The sequence below is a fragment of the Neomonachus schauinslandi genome, chromosome 9 (assembly GCF_002201575.2).
Source record: "Neomonachus schauinslandi chromosome 9, ASM220157v2, whole genome shotgun sequence".
NCBI classification, from domain to species: Eukaryota; Metazoa; Chordata; class Mammalia; order Carnivora; family Phocidae; genus Neomonachus; species Neomonachus schauinslandi.
Window position 1 is genome coordinate 58,349,282 of NC_058411.1, and position 21,312 is coordinate 58,370,593.

A 21,312-nucleotide genomic window follows, 5' to 3' on the forward strand; every position below is an offset into this window, starting at 1 on the left:
AAACAGGAAGGTTTACCTCCAATGCAACACTATACTGGTCTAGCTCTATGTAGATGAGTCCACGATTAATGAAAGTGTTTAATGTCACAGTTTCTCCAGCATCAAGAAGAAGCACAATTCCATAATCTATTAATGCCTGAAAACAAAATAATCACTTACAACCTAGATTTGACTCTTTAGAGCCTTACCACATTGACTATGAATAAATGTGTTTATGACCAAACTAGGACCTAACATGGATTCTTTAATTTGACTTACGTTTATGACCAAAAATAATCATTCAGATTTAAAGGGTCCCATTAACTAAATATTACAAACACTATTATGTTTTAATAAATGGTCCACACTGTGCTCACCTTTCACATGTTATCTTTGGATCATCTTAAGCATTTTTATTGTATATGGTTTGGAAGGGGAGGGGTGCAATACCCTTCCCCCACTCAGTAGTTTCACCAAATGACTGTTAACATTAAAGCAGAGCACTTGCTACCTTTTAAAATTTAATTTCGTTTTAGTGTTTTATTATTTTTACCACTGAAACTCTGAAACCTAAGTTTTATGGAGGCAGAGCTTATCTATTTTGTTCACCATTGTAAAGCAAATAACTAGCTCAGTGCCTGCCTATAATAGGCAGTAGATAAATTTTTGTTGAAAGAATAAATCATGAATCAATTAAAATGAATTTTAATACACTAACAAATAAGAACTCGTTGGAAAATTACTTCAAAATATTTTGAGGGGCGCCTGGGTGGCTCAGTCATTGAGCGTCTGCCTTCGGCTCAGGTCATGATCCCAGGGTCCTGGGATCCAGCCCCGCATCGGGCTCCCTGCTCAATGGGAAGCCTGCTTCTCCCTCTCCCACTCCCCCTGCTTGTGTTCCCTCTCTCGCTGTGTCTCTGTCAAATGGATAAAATCTTAAAAAAAAAAAAAACTAGAATGTTTGCAATTTTCCTGTCACAGAATCCCAGAATGTAAAACTTGTAAGATGCCTTAGAGATCCACTAAGCAGCTGAATATGGAAGAAAGGAGGAAGCAAAGGTGGGAAATGAGATGTCCTGAAGGTCAATGAGCACGATTTGGATCATGCCTCTGTTATTATTACTACCTCTTCAATCTTGGGGAAATTACTTAACACTAAGCCTCAGTTTCCTCATCTATAAAATTGGAATATTAATAACTTATCATATTGTTGTAAAAGTCCCCTTAAAAATATTTTGATTGTATGTTGGTAAAGCATTTAGCTCAGTGCTTGTCACCCAATAAGCCCTAAGTAAGTGGTAACTGTTATTTATATTAAAATGAGGTGGGAGGAAGCAGAATTCACCTTTTCTTAATTTTTTATGAAAGCATATCTTGGAAGAATGCCTAAGTGCATTTTCTGCACAAAGGTACTTGGGTTTTCTCACTCCAGTGATGGCAGGAATGCTGAGAAACAGGTGGAGGGAGACAAAAAGGGAGGAGGTGACACTGTTAAATGACATCCGGTCCACATGCTGGAGGTCAACTGGTTTTACAAAGCCACATAAAGACTGTTAACCAGAAGCAAACAAACCTGTGAACACCAATACAGGTTTCTACTTTCTGTGACTTGGATGTGTTTCTAACTTCTCCCTGCTTCCATTTCCTCCTCTGTAAAGTTACTCAGTTGGAGGAAATGTGTTGAGTACCTGGCAGCTCTAAAATAATCAATATGTTATTAATCTAGTTAGATCCCTAGGTAGTTTTTCATTTTCTCTATTCATAGAACACTGATTCTGCTATATATCAGAGATAACAAAAATGGGAGTTCCCTGCCCCCACCCAGTCCATTGTTTGTGGCTTCAGAGTTACCGGGAAGAGGCAGGAATGGGGGTGGGGAGCCATCAAAGACACCTGCTGTGCAGGTTACTTGATAAATGATCCTTTAATTAGCTCTTAGAATCTTAACAACTCCTTTGTTAAAAATTAGTTATTCATTTGTCAACATTTCTGGAGGAAACTTGATAGACTGGCTACCAGGAATTCTACAGTCTCTTAGGTAGAAACAATGGTTCTCAACTTCTTCCCTTCCACAGCAAATATGTTTCTAAATCTCCAACTGTTTTAAACAGACTTCACTGTCCAAATTTCAAGGAGATTGGAGGAGTGTGTCCACAGAGAACAGCAGGAATGCAATGTAGTATCTTAGGAGAAAGCGTCATTGACTATGGAAGTAGAGAGAAATAAGAAGGGAAAACAAGCAGATGACAGAGGAAGAGAAGCGAGAGGATGGGACAGAACACTGAGAGACCAAGACCAGCTGACCAGTGAGGAATCTTGACTGGAAAAGGACCAAATCTACAAGGGTAGGGAAGAGAAGAGTAAGATTAGAAAACAGAAAAGAGGGTTTGCACAGGTAGAAGGTGGATCAGGACAAATAGAGAAAAAGATTTACTGCAGCCATCAGTTGGGGCTTCAAAAGACACTCGTCGCTGGTCTGGGAGCTGGAAACCATCATGGAAAACTCCCTGCTGTGTCTGTGGTCTGAGCGCTGTACAAAAAAGTCCCTGGACAAATTGTTCTAGCTAATGTTGAGATTTTGAAGCAATGATATTGCTAGTGATCACAGCTTAAAAATTCTCCAAGCAGTATATCAGTAGAAAATTCACTCAAATGAGAATTGTGTAATATATTTTAATTTATAAATGCCCTTAAATGCTTATAAGAGCATTGTAAAATTAATTTTCATGTGACATTGCAAAGATCGTATAAAAATATTTGCTGAGGACCAATAAAACATTAAATATTCTTTGAAATGGTTCTTTGGTTTCTCAAGTTTGTTGTGTGTGTTTGTGTGTGTGTGTGTGTATTTCCACAGGAATTACTTTTCAAAATTATATAACAGAAATAAGAAAATGCTTTACACATGCTTTAAATGTGTTTATAAATGCATACACTAATGTGTAGTTTAGTAAAATGGTCATCTTACCATTCGAAGTTCATTTATCTTGGTGTAACATAATGCTCTGTTATAAAATGCTACATAACTGTTTTTGTCCATACTGATAGATGTAGTTAAATCTGTAATCGCTAGCTTATAAGTCTACAAAGAAAAAAATAATTAGATAAGAAGGGTTAATCATAATGGACTGAAATTTAATTGCAAAATATATTCTTGATTCTATCAGAATTTTTGTAACACTCATTTACCTATTCTGTGCATCATCTGGGAAATTAAGACAATTAAGTTAATCTTTCACAGAGTTAATTAAGATCTCTTGGTAGGAATTATTATAATAATGTTTCTCCTACCTGCCAATATAATTCAATATATAATTATATATATAATTTAGATGATTATCTTATTGCCAATATTGCTAATTAAGAAATAAGCCACATTGGCCAAACCTTGCTTGCTTCTGTCACTCATACTGTTATGTAACATAATGGTCATGTTTTCTACCCATGTTCTCTTTCACTTCCTCTTTGATGCTTCTCTGATACCCTAGATCATTCAGTACATGGAATTGACATGTAATACAAGGTCTAACCTTTGCTTTAAGGCATTATTTGCCATATATTTCACATGAAATAGTTACAAAGAAAGGTCAGAAAAGAAAAGTAGGGAGAAACAAAGTATTCCATGAAGTATCAGATATCAATGGTGCTGCTCACACCATTTGAGCCAGTAATTTCTGTTTAGGAATCAATCATAAACTCAAGCAATGACTTTATTCTCAGTGTGTGTAACTGTATTATTTAAGATAGTAAAAGAGTAAAACATTTAACACAACCCAAATGTCCAACAATAAAAATATACTATGGCAGAATATTATTTGGTCATTAAAAATAGTATCTTCAAAGATTGTGAGAAGAAAGGCACAACAAATTTATAAGTAGCATAATCCCAATTTTGGAAAATATATATCATATTTTCAGGGAAAGAAAAGACTAAATGTAAATAAACCAAAATGCTCTCAGGAATTATCATTTGATGGTGGGGATAATAGGTGATTTTAATCTTCTCCTTTATTTCCCTATGTATTTTCCAAATCCTTTGCAATGAATATACACTACTTTCTTAATAAGATAAATAGTAAGTGCTATTTAAAATATAAATATCAAAAATAAATAGCACTATTTTGTGCAAAATTATGAATTGAAATCCCTTTGAAGTACTGTGGAAGTATAAAGTGTTCTATGCAATTCTGCCCTTTGTACCACGGTGATTCTCCTCTCATGGAGAAAAAAAGGAAACAAGTCACAACTTGGCATCTGAGCATCTGCCCACTCTAAAATCTCAGTTAACAAGGCAAGAAACAGCCCTACCTTGTTGTAGTATTTCAGAACTCCTCTGTAGATATAGGCACGCACACTCTGAGGATAAATTTTGATGGCCTCATTACAATTCAAGATTGCTTTGGAGTATCTGCCTTTTAAACCATAGAAGGCTACTCGGCTTAAGTATGCCTTTTCAGAAAAAGAGCAGAGGAAAGTAGGAATGGATATTTTAGTAAAAGCATCAATTCTCCCAAAATATATTGTCGTTTGAACAAATCCATGCCATCCAAAGATGGTATAAAATATAGTCTTTTTTCCCACTCTCTTGTATTAGAAAATATTTCAAACAGGCACCTGGATGTCTCAGTCAGTTGAGCATCCGACTCAGTTTCAGCTCAGGTCATGATCTCAGGCAGGGTAGTGGGACCAAGCCCCATGTAGGTTCCATGCTCAGTGGGGAGTCTGCTTGAGATTCTCTCTCTCTCCCTTTCCCTCTGCCCCTCCTCCTACTCATGCACACACTCTCTCTCTCAAATAAAAAAATAAATCTTTTTTTAAAAAAAGAAAATATTTTGAATATATAGAATAATTGAAAAAATAGTACAATGAACATCCATACGACTACCATCTGGATTCAACAATTATTATTTTACAGTATTTGTTGTATCTATTTTTTCTGAACCATTGGAAAATTAAGTTGTAGACATCATAATACTTTGCTCCCAGGTTTTCCATTATGCAAACATTCTCCTACATAAGCACACTACCATTATATATCTAAGAAAATTAATAGTATTCTCTAAAATCATCTAATATTTAGTATATTTAAATTTCATAGGCTTTTAAAATCAGGATCCAATCAAGCTTCACCTATTGAATTTTGTATTATCTCTACAGTCTCTTAAAAGGCAGAATAAATGTGATAGCTAAAATCAAGGTAAAAAAATTAATAACAGTTATATAAAATTATAATTGTTAATAGGTACAATAAAATATTAACAATATTTATAAACATCACAATTCACGAAGCACTTTTACATAAAGTATCACTGTTGGAAACAAAATTTTTAGTTCAAGGGGAAATACAGATATACAAATTATCAAAACACAGCTGAAAAGTAGGTATAAGTAACCAATTCTTGCTAACTAATAACAGTGACATATAAAGATTTAATAGTTTTAACAAATTTGACACACTCTCCAAATCACTGAAATTGTTCATTTAAATACCTGGTAATGTTTTGGATTGAGGGTAATGGCACGATTAAAATCCAGGACCGAACTATCCTTGTGGAGTTTTACTTTACAAAGCCCACGTTGATAAAAGCCTTCTGCAAAATCAGGATTTGCTTTCACAGCTTTTGTAAAACAATCAAAAGCCTAGAAGAGTATTTTGTTAAGTAATGAGTAGAATATAGTGAGTAGAATATATTAATGAGTAGAGTATATTAATTTAAAATGTTAATAAATTATAGTGTGTAATGATTGTTGAAAAGTTTTCACTTATTTTTGGTCATTTTAAATACATTTTTCCTAGTGAACTTTGTGAAGAAAATAAAAGTAATATAAGCAAGTCAGGTTTACTACTATAATTTATAGGTCCATTTAATCCCAGACTAATGTCAACATAATCCATGTTGTTAGATAACAGTACTTTTAGAGGTATAATTTTAACTGTTATTCTTCATACTGTTTTTATTCAAAGAAAGTACAACCTGTACATTTATTTTTCATGAGGGCCCAAGATACATAGTTACGAAATTTCTTAACAATGGAACTCAAATTTTTCCCAACATTGTAAAGCAAAGGTTGGCTTGCTCTGGTGTCCAAAAGGGCTAAAAACACAGAAAAGATTTATAATTAACCTTACATTTATCGGGATTTCCTAATGGAACAACTAATCAAGTGCAACTCTTTCAAGTTTGTGGAGATGCAAGACCCTACGAATACAAAGCCTGGAATGGTGTGCATGTGCGTGCTGGTGTGTGTCTGTGTCTATATGTCTGTGTGTAGAGAAATTAAATTATGAAATATCCAGTATTAACCATTATAAAATAGTAATTATTTTATTTATCACATCATTGACAATTTTAAAATGGAGTCTGCTTGAGATTCTCTCTCTCCCTGTCCCTCTGCCCCTCCCCTGCTCACTCTCTCTCTAAATAAATAAATAAAATCTTTTAAAAAAATAAAAAATAAAGTGCCTATAATTTAATAAGTAAGGTCATGCTAATGTGATTAAAATATTCTGCTATAATAATTTCTTACAGTTAGATTTATTGTTGTGGTAGGAAACAGACATTAGTCTTTGGAATACTGTTGACAAACAAGCCTCAGATAAAATGTGTTGAATAAATAAAACAATAGAGTAGGCATCACAGAGTGTACACTGATTGTAATACGCCAACCTCTATAAGAAATTTGGTCTAGTCACTCAGTATATAGGTCAGAAACAGAATTGAATGCAAGCAATCAATTTCTAAAATCACAAATAATCTATGCTCCTAAATGCACAAAGTACCATTTGTACGTTGCCTTCCTCCATGTAACAAAGACCCAAGTTATACAGACAGTCTGCCGAAGCTGCTATAGCATTTGGTCCTTTATCAGAATGAGAAAAGATATCCAATGCCTTTTTAAACATTTTCACAGCTTCCTAGAATGATTTTTAAAAAAAGACAGAAGAGAATGTTTCTTTCTAGTATTTATTTAACGTGATGAACATGACACCTTAAACGTTAAAGGGAATCCTGAGCACACAGCCTGACTCTCATTTCACCCTAGGTATACAGGCCTGGTAAAGACACAGGCCTTGTCAGTGCACTGCCAGATGAGGACCAAGGAGGAGAATCTGCCGGCAGGGAATCCCACCAAGGTGCCTCCCCTACAATCCGCTACTTAAGCAGGTTTATACACGTGCACTTTTGAAACTATAATTTCTAAATTCTAAAGGTTATTTCCTTGTGGTCTAAAATCAACTTAAATTTATAGACTAGTTTATGATCAATTTTTTAGCAATTTTCCTGGAAGAAATACTGGACAGCTATTAGATGGTAAGGGATTTCCAATGATAATATCTGATGTGGTTTTAATCAACCTTTATTTTGTCCTACTGTGCTCTTAATGGGATTCCACTGGCACCAGGAAATAAACTAATATCAAAAATCACCCATTTACGTGCACCCCAATGTTTATAGCAGCAATGTCCACAATAGCCAAACTGTGGAAAGAGCCAAGATGTCCATCAACAGATGAATGGATAAAGAAGCTTTGGTATATATATACAATGGAATATTATGCAGCCATCAAAAGGAATGAGATCTTGCCATTTGCAATGACGTGGATGGAACTGGAGGGTATTATGCTGAGCGAAATAAGTCAAACAGAGAAAGACATGTATCATATGACCTTACTGATATGAGGAATTCTTAATCTCAGGAAACAAACTGAGGGTTGCTGGAGTGGGGGGTGGGGTGGGAGGGATGGGGTGGCTGGGTGATAGACACTGGGGAGGGTATGTGCTCTGGTAAGTGCTGTGAATTGTGCAATTCTGTTGAATCTCAGATCTGTACCTCTGAAACAAATAATGCAATATATGTTAAGGAAAAAAAAAAGAAGAAGATAGCAGGAGGGGAAGAATGAAGGGGGGGAACTCAGAGGGGGAGATGAACCATGAGAGACGATGGACTGTGAAAAACAAACTGACGGTTCTAGAGGGGAGGGGGGTGGGAGGATGGGTTAGCCTGGTGATGGGTATTAAAGAGGGCACGTTCTGCATGGAGCACTGGGTGTTATGCACAAACAATGAATCATGGAGCACTACATCTAAAACTAATGATGTAATGTATGGTGATTAACATAACAATAAAAAATTTTTTTTAAAAATCACCCATTTAAACTATTTAGTCAAAATAGTTGAAATTCATTAATGAAAAAAATATTCAATTTTCCCAATAGAAATGACTTTTTATAGTAAACTAATAGATGTATTTATCTATATGGTTACATAAATATTTATGACTCTTTAGCCCATTTCCTTAATCATATTAAATTACTAAAGACACCATGAGATTTAGCATGGATATGCTAAGTGTCCTCTGTGCCCTCCACTTAGCTTTTACTTCTTCTATTTACAGCCCACCTCAATATCCACCATTCCATCCTCACTCTCAGCACACGACCTTGCCATAGAAAAAAGACATCACCTTCTTTCTCCATTTCCCTCCTTTTTATTTTTCAATATATCTATATCTTTCTTCATTTCCATCTTTTTTTCTCTCCTGTCTTTGAATGGTTTCCTTTCTTCTCCTTTTCAGAGCTAATTCCTCAAGCTGTGTCCTTGACCTCAGCTCCTTCTGCCCTGCATGAACACAAGTTATTTCCTTCCTCTTCTGGATTACTGCCCCTTCACTATCTCTTTGAGTCCATAGAGTCTTCCATCCCATTTAAATTAAAGTGAACACATCTTCACTTCCTCCTGCTTCCTCTCGTAGCTGATGTTCTACCTGTTGCTTCTTAATGACTCTAAAAAAGACCCCTGGGGAAGCTCTGGAGGGGCTTAAGATAAAGCATATTTACATTCTAAATAGAGTACTGCCACTGTTGTGTGGATAAAAGCTTGGAAGAGAGCAACATGGTTGCTATCATTCTAGCAAAATAAAAATATGCTTTGGACTGGGATAATGACCATAGAAATAGAGAAAGGAAGTAGGATTGAGAGATATTTAGAAAGAACCAAGAGAACATCACTATTGATTGGATAGAAGAGGGCAATCAAAGATAACCCCAGGTTTGTTTCTACAGAGCAATGGGTAGGGGCAGAGGAGGTTAAAGTGAGTATATGAGTATTCCAAAAAAGAAATTCAACATCATAAAGGTGTCAGTTTTCCCTAAAATAACCTAGAGATTGAATATAATTCAATCAAAATTCTGACAGAGTTTTTAACAGATCTTGACAAGCTGAATTTAAAATGTATATAGAAGAGTAAAGGCCCAAGAATAAGCAGGAATTTTCTAGAGAAGAATATAGTGTAGGGACTAGCTCTACCAGATATCAAGAATTACAATTAAACTATAATAATTAACTATCATAATAATTAAGACATTGTAGGGGCACCTGGATGGTTCAGTCGGTTGAGCATCCTACTCTTGATTTCAGCTCAGGTCATTATCTCAGGGTCATGAGCCTGCAATGCGCTCCATGCTCAGCAGGGAGTCTGCTTGAGATTCTCTCTCTCTCCCTCTGCTCCTCCTCCCCCTGCTCTCTCTCTCTCTCTCTCCCTCTAAAAATAAATAAATAAATCTTAAAAAAGACATTGCACTATTGAGCCAGAGATAGAAAAACTGACCAAAAGAACAGAATAGAGAGCCCAAAATCAGAGCTGCATATACAGGAATAGTTATGAGAGATGTACTGCTTCAGATCTTTGGGTTGAGAGAACCTCTCAATAAATGATACTAGAACACTTGAATATCCATATGGGGAAAGTAGATATTTTATCACTTATCTCACACTCAAAGAAATCAGTTTAAGTTAGAGTAAAGTCTTAAATGGAAAAAGCAAAACTTTTAAGCTTTTAGAAGAAAATATGGACCTTGGGATAGGGAAAAACTTCTTAAATGAAAATTTTTTTAAGGCCATGACAATAAAACAAAAAATGTATTTATTCTATTACATTAAAATTAAGAACCTCTATAAAACCAGCCACAAATTGCAAGAAGATACATGGCACACACAACAACCAACCAAGGATTAATATACAGAATTTATGTTTTTAATGCCTAAAATCAATAAGAACAAGATAAGTAAACAAAAAATATGCTTAAGATATTGACGGGACAGGAAATATGAGTGGTTAACAAAAATATAAGAAGATGTTCAATCTGTGCTCAAACAGAGAAATGTGAATTAAGACCACAATGAGACATCAGTCTTTATCTACCAAATTGACAAAAATAAAGTCTGATAACCAATTATAGTAGAGGATAGAGATCAATAGGCATACACATACATGACAGGTAGGAGAATAAATTGGTACAACCCTATGTAATAATGTGTCACTTTCTTGAAAGTTAGATATTCACATTCTCTACATACCAGCAATTCCACTTCTAGGAATATATCCTAGAAAACTACTCCACATGTTAACAGAATACATGAAAAAGAATATTTACAACAGCCCTACCCTTAAGAGGAAAAGAAATAACCCAAATGTTAACACAAGAACCAATAATAAATGTTACAATTTAGTTTTATAAAAAAAAAAAGTATGTAAGCCATCATTCTAAACACAATATAAAAACTCAATTAATAGGTTTAGTAAATGTTACACAAGACTTTTCACCTTGTTTCTCTTGGCCTTCATTTGGGCTTTTGCTAATAGAGTATACATGGTGAGCTCAGGCCTGTTCAAAGTGATCCCATCCAAGACCTGGATGGCCTTGTCATGGTTTTCACAAAATGAATAAATGAGTGCTTGCTGTATAGGACTCAATTCAATGAGACCTAAAAGGAAAAGAAAGTTTATCAATACCTTTGCCAAGTATCTAGGATTTAGATACAATTATTTTAAAGAAGTCAAGCAATTCAATAATTTACCTTTGAAATACGGATTAATAAATCAATACAATACTAACATCTGTTTACCACCAACACACAATAAGACATCCCAATTACAAACAACAACAAAAATTTTTTAAAAAATGGAAGTATAACCCTGGCATCTCCTATAATAATCTCTCACAAAACTCACTTCATTATGAAGCACTTAATAGTTGACTATGTACAAGTGAAACTGAAGATATAAAGTTTCAAAATCTACATTTGATTAGAAGTAAACCTTTCATGTTATCCATACATAGCTATTGCAAACAGTATAAACATTTTTAGGAGGTATTTATTTTTTAATTAAGACAATTATAATTTTGCATTAATTATATTTACCTTTGTTCATTTCTGCTACTTGATAAATAGTAAACTTTGCAAGATCATAACATTTCATCATAAGAAGATATTGTCCTCTGGAAGAAATAATAACTTTTTAATTCTAAGCAGTTAAAAATAATTTTTTCTAAAATAAAATGTCTTATAACATGTCACTTACATTTTTACAATTACAATACTTTTATTCATACTTACATATGTATGATAAAAACAATGCAAAAAATATAAACATTTTATGTAGTCTAAATAGACCAATTAGCATGCAGATGTGATGAAAATTTAGGAAAAGCAAAGCTGAAAGAAAAATACTCAATTTTTTTTCCCAATGACCTGTATTTTAAATTTTATACTCTAAGCCCACAGCTAACATAATACCTAGTAGTGAAAAACTAAGTTTTCCACTAAGATCAGGAATAAGACAAGAATGCCCATTCTTGCCACTTTTATTTAACACGTAAGTCCTAGCCACAGCAATCAGACAAGAAAAAGAAATAAAAGGCATCCAAATTAGAAAGGAAGAGGTAAAACTCTCACTATTTGCAGATGATATGATACTATATATAGAAAACCCTAAGTACTCCAAAAAAAAAACTATTAGAACTAATAAATGAATTTAGTAAAGTTGCAGGATACAAAATGAATATACAAAAATCTGTTGTTTCCATACACTAAATAAGGAAAGATCAGAAAGAGAAATTTTTTAAAAATCCCATTTACAATTGCTTTAAAAAGAATCAAATTCCTAGGAATAAATTTAACCAAGGAGGTGAAAGATCTGTACTCTGAAAATTATAAGGCATTGATGGAAGAAACTGAAGATAACACAAATAAATGGAAAGATATTCCATGCTTATAGATGGAAAATTAATATTATTAAAATGTCCATGCTACCCAAAGTGATCTAGAGATTCAATGCAATCCATATCAAAATACCAATGGCTTTTTCATAAAACTAGAATAAATAATCCTAAAATTTGTATGAAACCACAAAAGACCCTAAATAGCCTAAGCAATCTTGAGAAAGAAGAACAAAGCTGGAAGTATCATACTCCCTGATTTCATATTATACTATAAAGCTATAGTAATCAAAGCAGTATGGTACTGGCACAAAAACAGACAACAGACAACAGAAGAGAATAGAGAGCCCAGAAATAAACACACATTTGTATGGTCAGTCAATCTATGAAAAAGGAGGCAAGATTCTACAATAGAGAAAAGACAGTCTCTTTAATAAGTGATGCTGGGAAAACTAGGCAGCTATATGCAAAAGAATGAAACTGGACCACTTTCTTACACCATACAAAAAAATAAACTCAAAATGGGTAAAAGACTTTATCTAATGTAAAACCTGAAACTATAGAACTCCTAAAAGAAAACGTAGACCAGAAACTCTATTATTGGTCTTAGCAATATTTTTTTGGCTCTGTCTCCTCAAAGGAAACAATAGCAATAATAAACAAATGGGACTAACTACATTTAACTAAAAAATAAAAAGTTTTGCACAGCAAAGGAAACCATTAACAAAATGAAAAATCAACCTACTGAATGGGAGAAGATATTTGCAAATGTTATATCTGATAAGGGGCTTATATCCAAAATATATAAAGAACTCATACAACTCATTACCAGAATAAAACAAATAATCTGATTAAAAATGGGCAAAGGACCTGAATAGATATTTTTCTAAAGAAGACATGTGGATGGCCAAAGGATGCTCAGTGTCATTAATCATCAGGGAAATGTACATCAAAACCACAATGAGATATTACCTTATACCTGTCAGAACGGCTATTATCAAAAAGACAAGAAATAACAAGTACTGACGTGGAGAAAAGGGAACACTTGTGCACTGTTGATAGGAATGCAAATTGGTACAGCCACTATGGAAAACAGTATGGAAGTTCCTCAGAAAATTAAAAATAGAAATACCATATGATCTAGGAATTCTACTTTTGAATATTTATCCAAGGAAAATGAAACACTAATTCAAAACAATATATGCACCATTATGTCATTGCAGCATTATTTACCATACCTAAGATATGGAAGCAATCTAAGTGTCTATCAGTAGATGAATAGATAAAGAAGATGCATTATGCTAAGTGAAATAAGTCAGACTGGAAAAGACAAATACCGTATGATTTCACTTATATGTGGGATCCAAAAACCAAATGAACAAACAACAAAAGCAGAAACAGACCCATAAATACAAAGAACAGTTGCCAGAGGGGAGGGGGTGGGGGGGTAGGCAAAATAGGTGCAGAGGAATGGGAGGTACAGGCTTCCAGTTATGAAATGAATAAATCATGGGATGGAAGGTACAGCATAGGAAATATAGTCAATGGTATTGTAATAGGATTATTTGGTTGGTAGCTACACTTGTGGTAAGCATAGAACAAGGTATAGAGTTATTGAATCACTATGTTGCACACCTGGAACTAATGTAACATTGTGTGTCAACAACACTTCAATTTTTAAGAAGATGTGGTATATATGTGCAACAGAATATTACTCAGCCATAAAAATTTCATCCATCCCCTCCACCCACCTCCCCTCTGGTAACCCTCTCTTTGTTCTCTATAGTTAAGAGTTGGCTTTTGGTTTGTCTCTTTTTTCCCCCTTTGTTTTGTTTCTTAAATTCCACATGTGAGTGAAATCGTATGGTATTTGTCTTTCTCTGACTGGCTAGTTTATTTTGCTTAGCATTATAACCTCTAGATCCATCCATGTTGTTGCAAATGGCAAGATTTCATTCTTTTTTGTGGCTGAGTAGCATTCTACTGTGTGTATATGTAAATGCGTATATGTAAATATATATATATTTATATTTATATACTATAAAGTATATAAATATAATTTATATTATAAATTATAAATATATATATATTTTATAAAATTATAAATATAAATATATATATTTATATATATATTTAATATAAATATATAAATATATATTTAATATAAATATATATAAATATAAATATATATATATTTATATTTACATATACACACATCTTCTTTATCCATTCATCTATTGATGAACACTGGGCTGCTTCCATAGTTTGACTATTATAAATAATGCTGCAGGGCACCTGGGTGGCTCAGTTGGTTAAGCGACTGCCTTCGGCTCAGGTCATGATCCTGGAGTCCCTGGATCGAGTCCCGCATCGGGCTCCCTGCTCGGCAGGGAGTCTGCTTCTCCCTCTGACCCTCCTCCCTCTCATGCTCTCTGTATCTCATTCTCTCTGTCTCAAATAAATAAATAAAATCTTAAAAAAAAAAAAATAAAATAAAAAAATAAATAAATAAATAAATAAATAATGCTGCAATAAACACAGAGATGCATACATATCTTTGAATTAGTGTTTTTGTATTCTTTGGGTAAATACCCAGTAGTGGGATTACTGGATCATAGCATAGCTTAAACAGTTGTGTTTTGATACAAGGATAGAGCAAAGAGAAAGACTTAGTTATTTTATAATATAAATTATCTTAAAATTTAACAAATACAATAGCTCTATCTGACTTGCTAGTTGGAAGACGGCCATTGCTGGGAGATTAAATGTAAAAAGAGGAGACAAGGAGGATCAAGAGGGAAGTAAAGATCCCAATAGCTAGGTCATGTGCCAAGTTATCCCAAGAAGAACTCCATTTCTATGTTCATACCTTATTATATATAATTGGATTCCATCTGGCTGAAGGTGGATAGCACAAGATAACTCTCTTACTGCCTTTTTCAGTTTATGCAACTGTTGAGTGATAAACAGAAACTTTGCTTGTAATAAATACTGATGATTGCTTCCCTCCTGATGTTTCCCTCCCACCCTTCAGCACAGAAATTTTGCAATAACATCTCCTAATACACACTTTTTAAGAATCATCAAAGCAAATAAGATACAGAGAAGTTTAAAAAAAGTTTATGATGCAAAGTCTTTGGTTCTTTAAAACCATCTATCTTTAATGTTGAAGAATGATTACACATATATATGTATATAATTTTACATAAATGTGATTATATCATACTTTATAGTTTGTTTTCCCTTTTCATTTAGCTTTTTGGTTTTTCTCCTTCAACCAGAATATCTTTTCCACTAAACTTTACTTCTGTTAATAAACTAGCATGCAAAGGATGGTAAAATAAAAACTAAAAGTAAATTCTACTTAAAAATAAGTGAGGTAAGGGGTGCCTGGGTGACTCAGTTGGTTGAGTGACCAACTCTTGATTTCAGTTCAGGTTATGATCTCAGGGTCATGAAACTGAGCGCCGTATCAGGCTCTGTGCTCAGTACATGGAATCTGCTTGAGATTCTCTCTCTCCCTCTCCCTCTGCTCCTCCCCATGCTTGCATGTGTGTGCTCTCTCTCCCTCTAAATAAATAAATGAAATCTTTAAAAAAAAATAAGGGAGGAAAAACAAGTTTGCACTTAATAAGTAAATGAATGAATAAAACAAAATACAAGAATAATGGAAATCATATGTTTAAAATCAATATATAATGCAAAGTAAACATTGAATCTTTCCTTAATACAGGTCACAGGAGCATAATCAGGATTTGTACAAATGTGGGAACAAAAACCTACTATAACTGGGAATATCACAAAAAGAGGACTATAGAGACCCCAGCAAAATGAATCTGGGACATCAACAACTCCTCTCACAATGCTGACACAGTGATACAAAGAGGAGAATGCATAGAACTAATGTGTGCACAGAAGTAGGCAGTAGCTCTTGAAATGTACAAGCTGGTCGGAGGAAATAGTGGGTGGAGTCAAAAGAAGGAACCCAAAAATAGGGAGTTTGAAATGTGTTTAAATAAATCTGAGAATTTCTGTGGAACTTCTGTGCTTCTCAAGCTGACCCTGCTCCGCTTGGTGTAATTAATAAACCATCTAGTCTTATTATGTCTGCATTGTTCCACCTGTTCCAATATCTATACATTGAGGAACCCTGTCTGGAAAAGATGGAGGCTCACTGTCTGATCTTTATCAGCCCTCCTGGGTGGGACTTCTCCAGGCAGCCTTAGATTAGGTTCACTCTGGAGGCGAACCCACCTAGTAGCCATATGCGTTCTTCTATATACAAACACAGGGTTTGATCTGCAATTGTTTTATTTACATGGGATCATATTGTACACACTTAACACTCTTTTCTGAGTCTTGCTTTTCTTTTTTTTTTTTAAGATTTTATTTATTTATTTGACAGAGAGAGACACAGCGAGAGAGGGAACACAAGCAGGGGGAGTGGGAGAGGGAGAAGCAGGCTCCCTGCAGAGCAGGGAGCCCGATGCGGGACTCGATCCCAGGACCCTGGGATCATGACCTGAGCTGAAGGCAGTCGCTTAACCAACTGAGCCACCCAGGCGCCCTGAGTCTTGCTTTTCTTATTCAACAATATCTCATGGAAACCTCTCTAAGTCGACGGTATTGTTCTAAGCACTATTTTTATTGACTAAATAATATTCTATGGTGTGAATACAACACAATTTATTCAACCATTACCACGTAGAGACTTTTTCCCCCTCAGAATAATGAGACTTTGAATAGATGTCCTTATATCCTGATATCATGCTGGTGCTTTGGGTTATAAGTGTGCCCAGAGGGAGTTCCACCTTCCCCAGAAGCCATCAGCTCCATCAACATGGAGGTAAGCAAAAGGACCACACACCACAAGTATGTCCATCCCTTCCCCAACAATAGTCAAGAGCAAACTTTCCCTGGGGACAATACTAAGTCTGCCCTGGGTCTTCTACCTCCATCATCAGGGTGGGAAGGACTTTGTGTGGGACTCTAGTCACACTGGGTCCTGAGATGTGGACAATGGAGAAGACCCTCTAACCAACTCTCAGTGGACAAGCAGTGTGAGCAAGAAATAAACCTTTGTTATTTTATTACCATGATTTTTTAAGTGTTTTGGAGTTTTTTGGGGATGTGTGTGTGCATGTGTTAGTGTATGTATGTGTTTAACCATAGCACAAACTAGACTATCCTGACTGAAACCAGTGTGACAAGAGGACTTATAGAGGACAAGAGTAGAAAGGTAATAAGGAGCCAATTCCTGTGGCTCTTGTAGGCCTTTGGCTTTTGCAGGATTGGCTTTTATTCCGAGTGCAAGGGAAGCTATTAAAGGGCTGGGCAAAGTGAAATAATCTGACTTATGTTTTAACAGGATCATTATAGCTGCTGTGTTGAAAATCCATCAAAAAGGAGTAAAGAACAGAAGCAAGAAGACCAAGAGTTCCCTGCAATAATCCTGGTGAGGAATGACAGTGTCTTGGACAGGACGATTCGTGGTGGAGTGGTAAATAGGGATATCTATCTTGAAAGGTAGAAACAACAGTAGTGTTTATCTCTGAAAAGCCAGATTTGGTTGGAATCAGGGAGGATTTTTCTATTTATTCCATTGTTTGACTTCATAACACTAAAGATAAATTACATTTTTTATTTAATAACTTATAAAATTTAAACAAAATTTAAAGGTAAGTGTGAATGAGTAGGATCTCATTATATGCATGGATCCCATTCTACAAACCCACCTGCTCACTATAGACATACACACACGCACAGTCAAAACCAAACGTTAACAGTAGTTGTCTCTAGAGAATAAAATTATGGATGGTTTTCAACTTATTTGCACACATATATTACATGAAATAAATATATATTGTTTTTGGAATACAGAAAAGGTTATTATTTTTTTAAAAATGAAAGACAAAAATTCATGCCTTATAAGTAGAGGCTTTATACATAGGTAATTATAGTTAACTACATCTACTTAATATTTATTGCTTGAAAATGCATTAGTCTCTATAATTAACTGAAAACAAATACATTAATATACAAAAGTTATATTGAACAGGTGGATATCCAGAAAATTAAAACTTTTTTTTTTTTAAAAATCAAGGTTCTCAAGACTTAAATACCTTCTGATAGGTTTCTGCTCGACAAATATAGCTTTGAATATATAAAGGATCAAGTCTAATAGCCTCAGAAAAATGCCAAGTGGCTTCAAAGTAGTTATCCAAGTACAGCAGATGTATGAGGCCAATATTTATGTAAGCCAAAATAACAGTTCTAAAAAAAATGAGAAAACAAAATCTTGTTAGACATTTTAATTATTCCAAATGTTTCCCAATTTTGTATGAACCTAGTGAAATACATACATCAATATATATCAGGTTTTTTTTAATGTTTTACTAAAGCAAAGTAAATCAATTAACTATTCTCTATTAAAAACTATAAACACCTTTGTAAAATCCTTAGTAGAGAATCAACATTTGTAGAGTCTATGCTAGGAACAGAATTCCTGAAGTCCCCAGGCAATACTTTACTCTTCCTTGACTTAATCTTGACTTATCTTGAATTACAAGCTTAGTTTTTCTCAATTTAAAAGTTTCCACTTCAGGCTATGTTGCATTTGCCCTGAGTAACAGAGAAACAGTAATATTCCCAAAGCCTGGAGTTAAAAATCCTCTCCATGTAGGTATAACCCAGCTTCTTTTCTATGTCAAATAACTGTATTTTTTCTCTCTTACAATCAAAAAATTTTCAATATAGAAATGGTCTTAGAAATTACTTTGTCTGATGCCTCTATTTCAAAATGAGGAAGACTATATATCCTATAGCCCAGCTTTATTAGAAGCCTGGACCCTTTGCCTAAAAGACATCAAAGTTCGTGCTGCCCATTTTTTGGCTTTTTTGCAACTGAAACTCTTTTCCTTCCTTTCCTGGCTCAAAAATACCCAAAAGAAACTACTGTGGCCATTTTGGAGCCATTCTCCACGTCTTTCCTGAGTCAAGCTTAAAGTTTACCTTATCTAAGCTAGATAAACAGTCTGCTGGTTGGCATGGAATTGGCATGCTTTGTTACTTTCTTGACACCTTTCATTTTAATGAATGCTTCACTGAAAAGAAAGGAAATTAATTCTGTGTTTTAGAGCTGAGGTTCCTGATTAGTGTGTGCAACTTTCAGTCTTTGTTTCTTACTGAACCTATGTTCTAATGGAATTGGTTTTTTTCTTTGGCTTTACTATGCAAAATGGAGTCGGAGGTTCTAAATAGAGAGTTCTTCCTATTGAGTCATATGTGTTGTGCATAGCAAAAACAAGCAGAATATTTTCTCATTATTTTAAAAGTTGGTGACAGTCTTTCATGAAGTTAACTTCAAAAAGCTCTAACCTGGGCATCCCCACACTGCTGTACATAATTTTATGTTGTTATCTGCGGATTGGACTCCTCTCAAATGCATTCAATCTCTAAAATTTGCAAAAGTATCTGAAACAAGCCGATGTTGGGAACAGGTCTTATTTTAGAAGTAGTCTTATTTTCAGAAGTAGTATTCTGTTTCTAAGATGGCTTTACAATTATCTCATTTTACAAGGTTATTGATGATGTGGGGAAAGGACTTTTTCTTTCATTTTTTTCTTAACTTTATACAAAAGTGAAATCAATAAGACTATAAGGAAAACATACCTTTCTAGAGAAATAACAGTTTCAAAGTCACAGATTGCCAGCAACCAAAGTTTTAGATCTGCATAGAGTATGCCCCGATGTAGAAAACAACCAAGATTCTCATAGCCATCATTTATGAGAACTTAAAAATAAAAAATATATAATTTATTCAGGTTCTGAACAAAAATATCTGAGTTATATTTTAGTCTTCACCCTTCCTATCACTTATTCTTCAAATTTTTTTTTAATTTATTCATTCGAGACACAGAGATACGGAGAGAGAGAGAATGTGAGCAGGGGGAGAAGCAGAGGGAGGGGGAGAAGCAGGCCCCCTGCTGAGCAGGGAGCCGGATGTGGGGTTCAATCCCAGGACCCTGGGATCATGACCTGAGCCGAAGGCAGACGCTTAACCATCTGAGCCCCCCAGGCATCCCACTTATTCTTCAATTTTAATATTTTATAAAACAGGTCTGTGATGAGTGTATTTATTTGATGAGTAAGAAATAGCATTCACATAAAAAATGTATGTGCTATAAGTAACAATGTGGCTATCAAGTTTCAAAAACTCATTAAAACTGGAAGAAATCCTGGTGGTAATCTAGGATAGTCCACTCACTTTGTAGATGAAGAGATTAAGGTACAAAGGTACACAGTCATGTTGCAAGTCAATGGCAAAGATGGAATCTAACCTCTGATTCACTTCAGTGGATGGCAGTCAGAAGGGCACCCTTGCCCTTGATGGCCTGTTAATTATCAGGAGGGCATTGCTATTGGCCGTAAAACAGGCTCTGGTACAACTCCAGACTGGGGCAGATGGCAGAGATCAGGATACTACTCATCAACAAGGGAAGGGCAGCTCAAAGAGGCTACTCCAAGGCCAGTAGAACTTGGAGTTAAGGCAGGTAACTCATCTGTGCTTGTCCCAAATAATAGGAGTATGGGGCAAAAAGAATCCTCTCTCAGTTCTCCAGGTGTGTGTCTCTCATCTGTAACTGGTCTAGAGGTCATCTCATGTCTCTTCACTTACTAATTTTCCCTTCACTTTCAAAAGCATGTTAGTGAATTATATGGGTTTTCCACAACACTTGATCCATATCTTCTAAGCTTCTCAGGCCCATTCTGGCTGAGAAGGGAAAGTTTTGCCAAAAATGTGCATAATGCTCACAGTCTGGGATACAAATATTCACAGTACTAGACTTTGGGAAGTATATCTAGTGTAAGCAATGATCATATAGATTAAATAAATAATCACATGAAGGCAATCTGACTGCTCCATTCACAGTATGATTGGCCAGCAAAGAGCAACTCAGCTGCAGTTTTGGTGGTTGGTCTAGGAAAATTAAAAAATTATTCCTAAGGAAAAAAATATTAGAATTACTTCACTTCTCTGTGCCTCCATTTCTTCATCAGGGATGAAAATAATACCTACCTCATAGCATTATTCTGCATATTAATTGAGACACTCCATATACAGCATTTAGAATAGTGTTTGGCAAGTAGTAAAATGCCCAATAAATGTTAGATATTATTATTACTTGGAAAAATATCTTAAGGGTCCTTTTTGATCATGGAAGATAAAACTCTTTAGGCTAGCTTATAGAAAAGGATTAAAGTAAAAAATCAAGCTGGTCTGCTCTGAATAGTTAAATAACAGGGATTTTGTATTGTTGTGATAGTCTAGAA

At 34.8% G+C, this 21,312-nt stretch overlaps 1 protein-coding gene across 1 annotated transcript in view; it reads right to left on the reverse strand.

The window, feature by feature from the left end:
* The window catches only part of TTC6 (tetratricopeptide repeat domain 6), a 188,555-nt gene that overhangs the window by 28,583 nt on the left and 138,660 nt on the right, over positions 1–21,312 (reverse strand). The window contains 10 exon segments of the mRNA XM_044918209.1: positions 17–136; positions 2,948–3,061; positions 4,288–4,428; positions 5,470–5,619; positions 6,761–6,895; positions 10,584–10,744; positions 11,183–11,259; positions 14,849–14,931; positions 18,102–18,252; positions 19,651–19,771. Coding sequence (XP_044774144.1) covers positions 17–136; positions 2,948–3,061; positions 4,288–4,428; positions 5,470–5,619; positions 6,761–6,895; positions 10,584–10,744; positions 11,183–11,259; positions 14,849–14,931; positions 18,102–18,252; positions 19,651–19,771 — 1,253 coding nt within the window.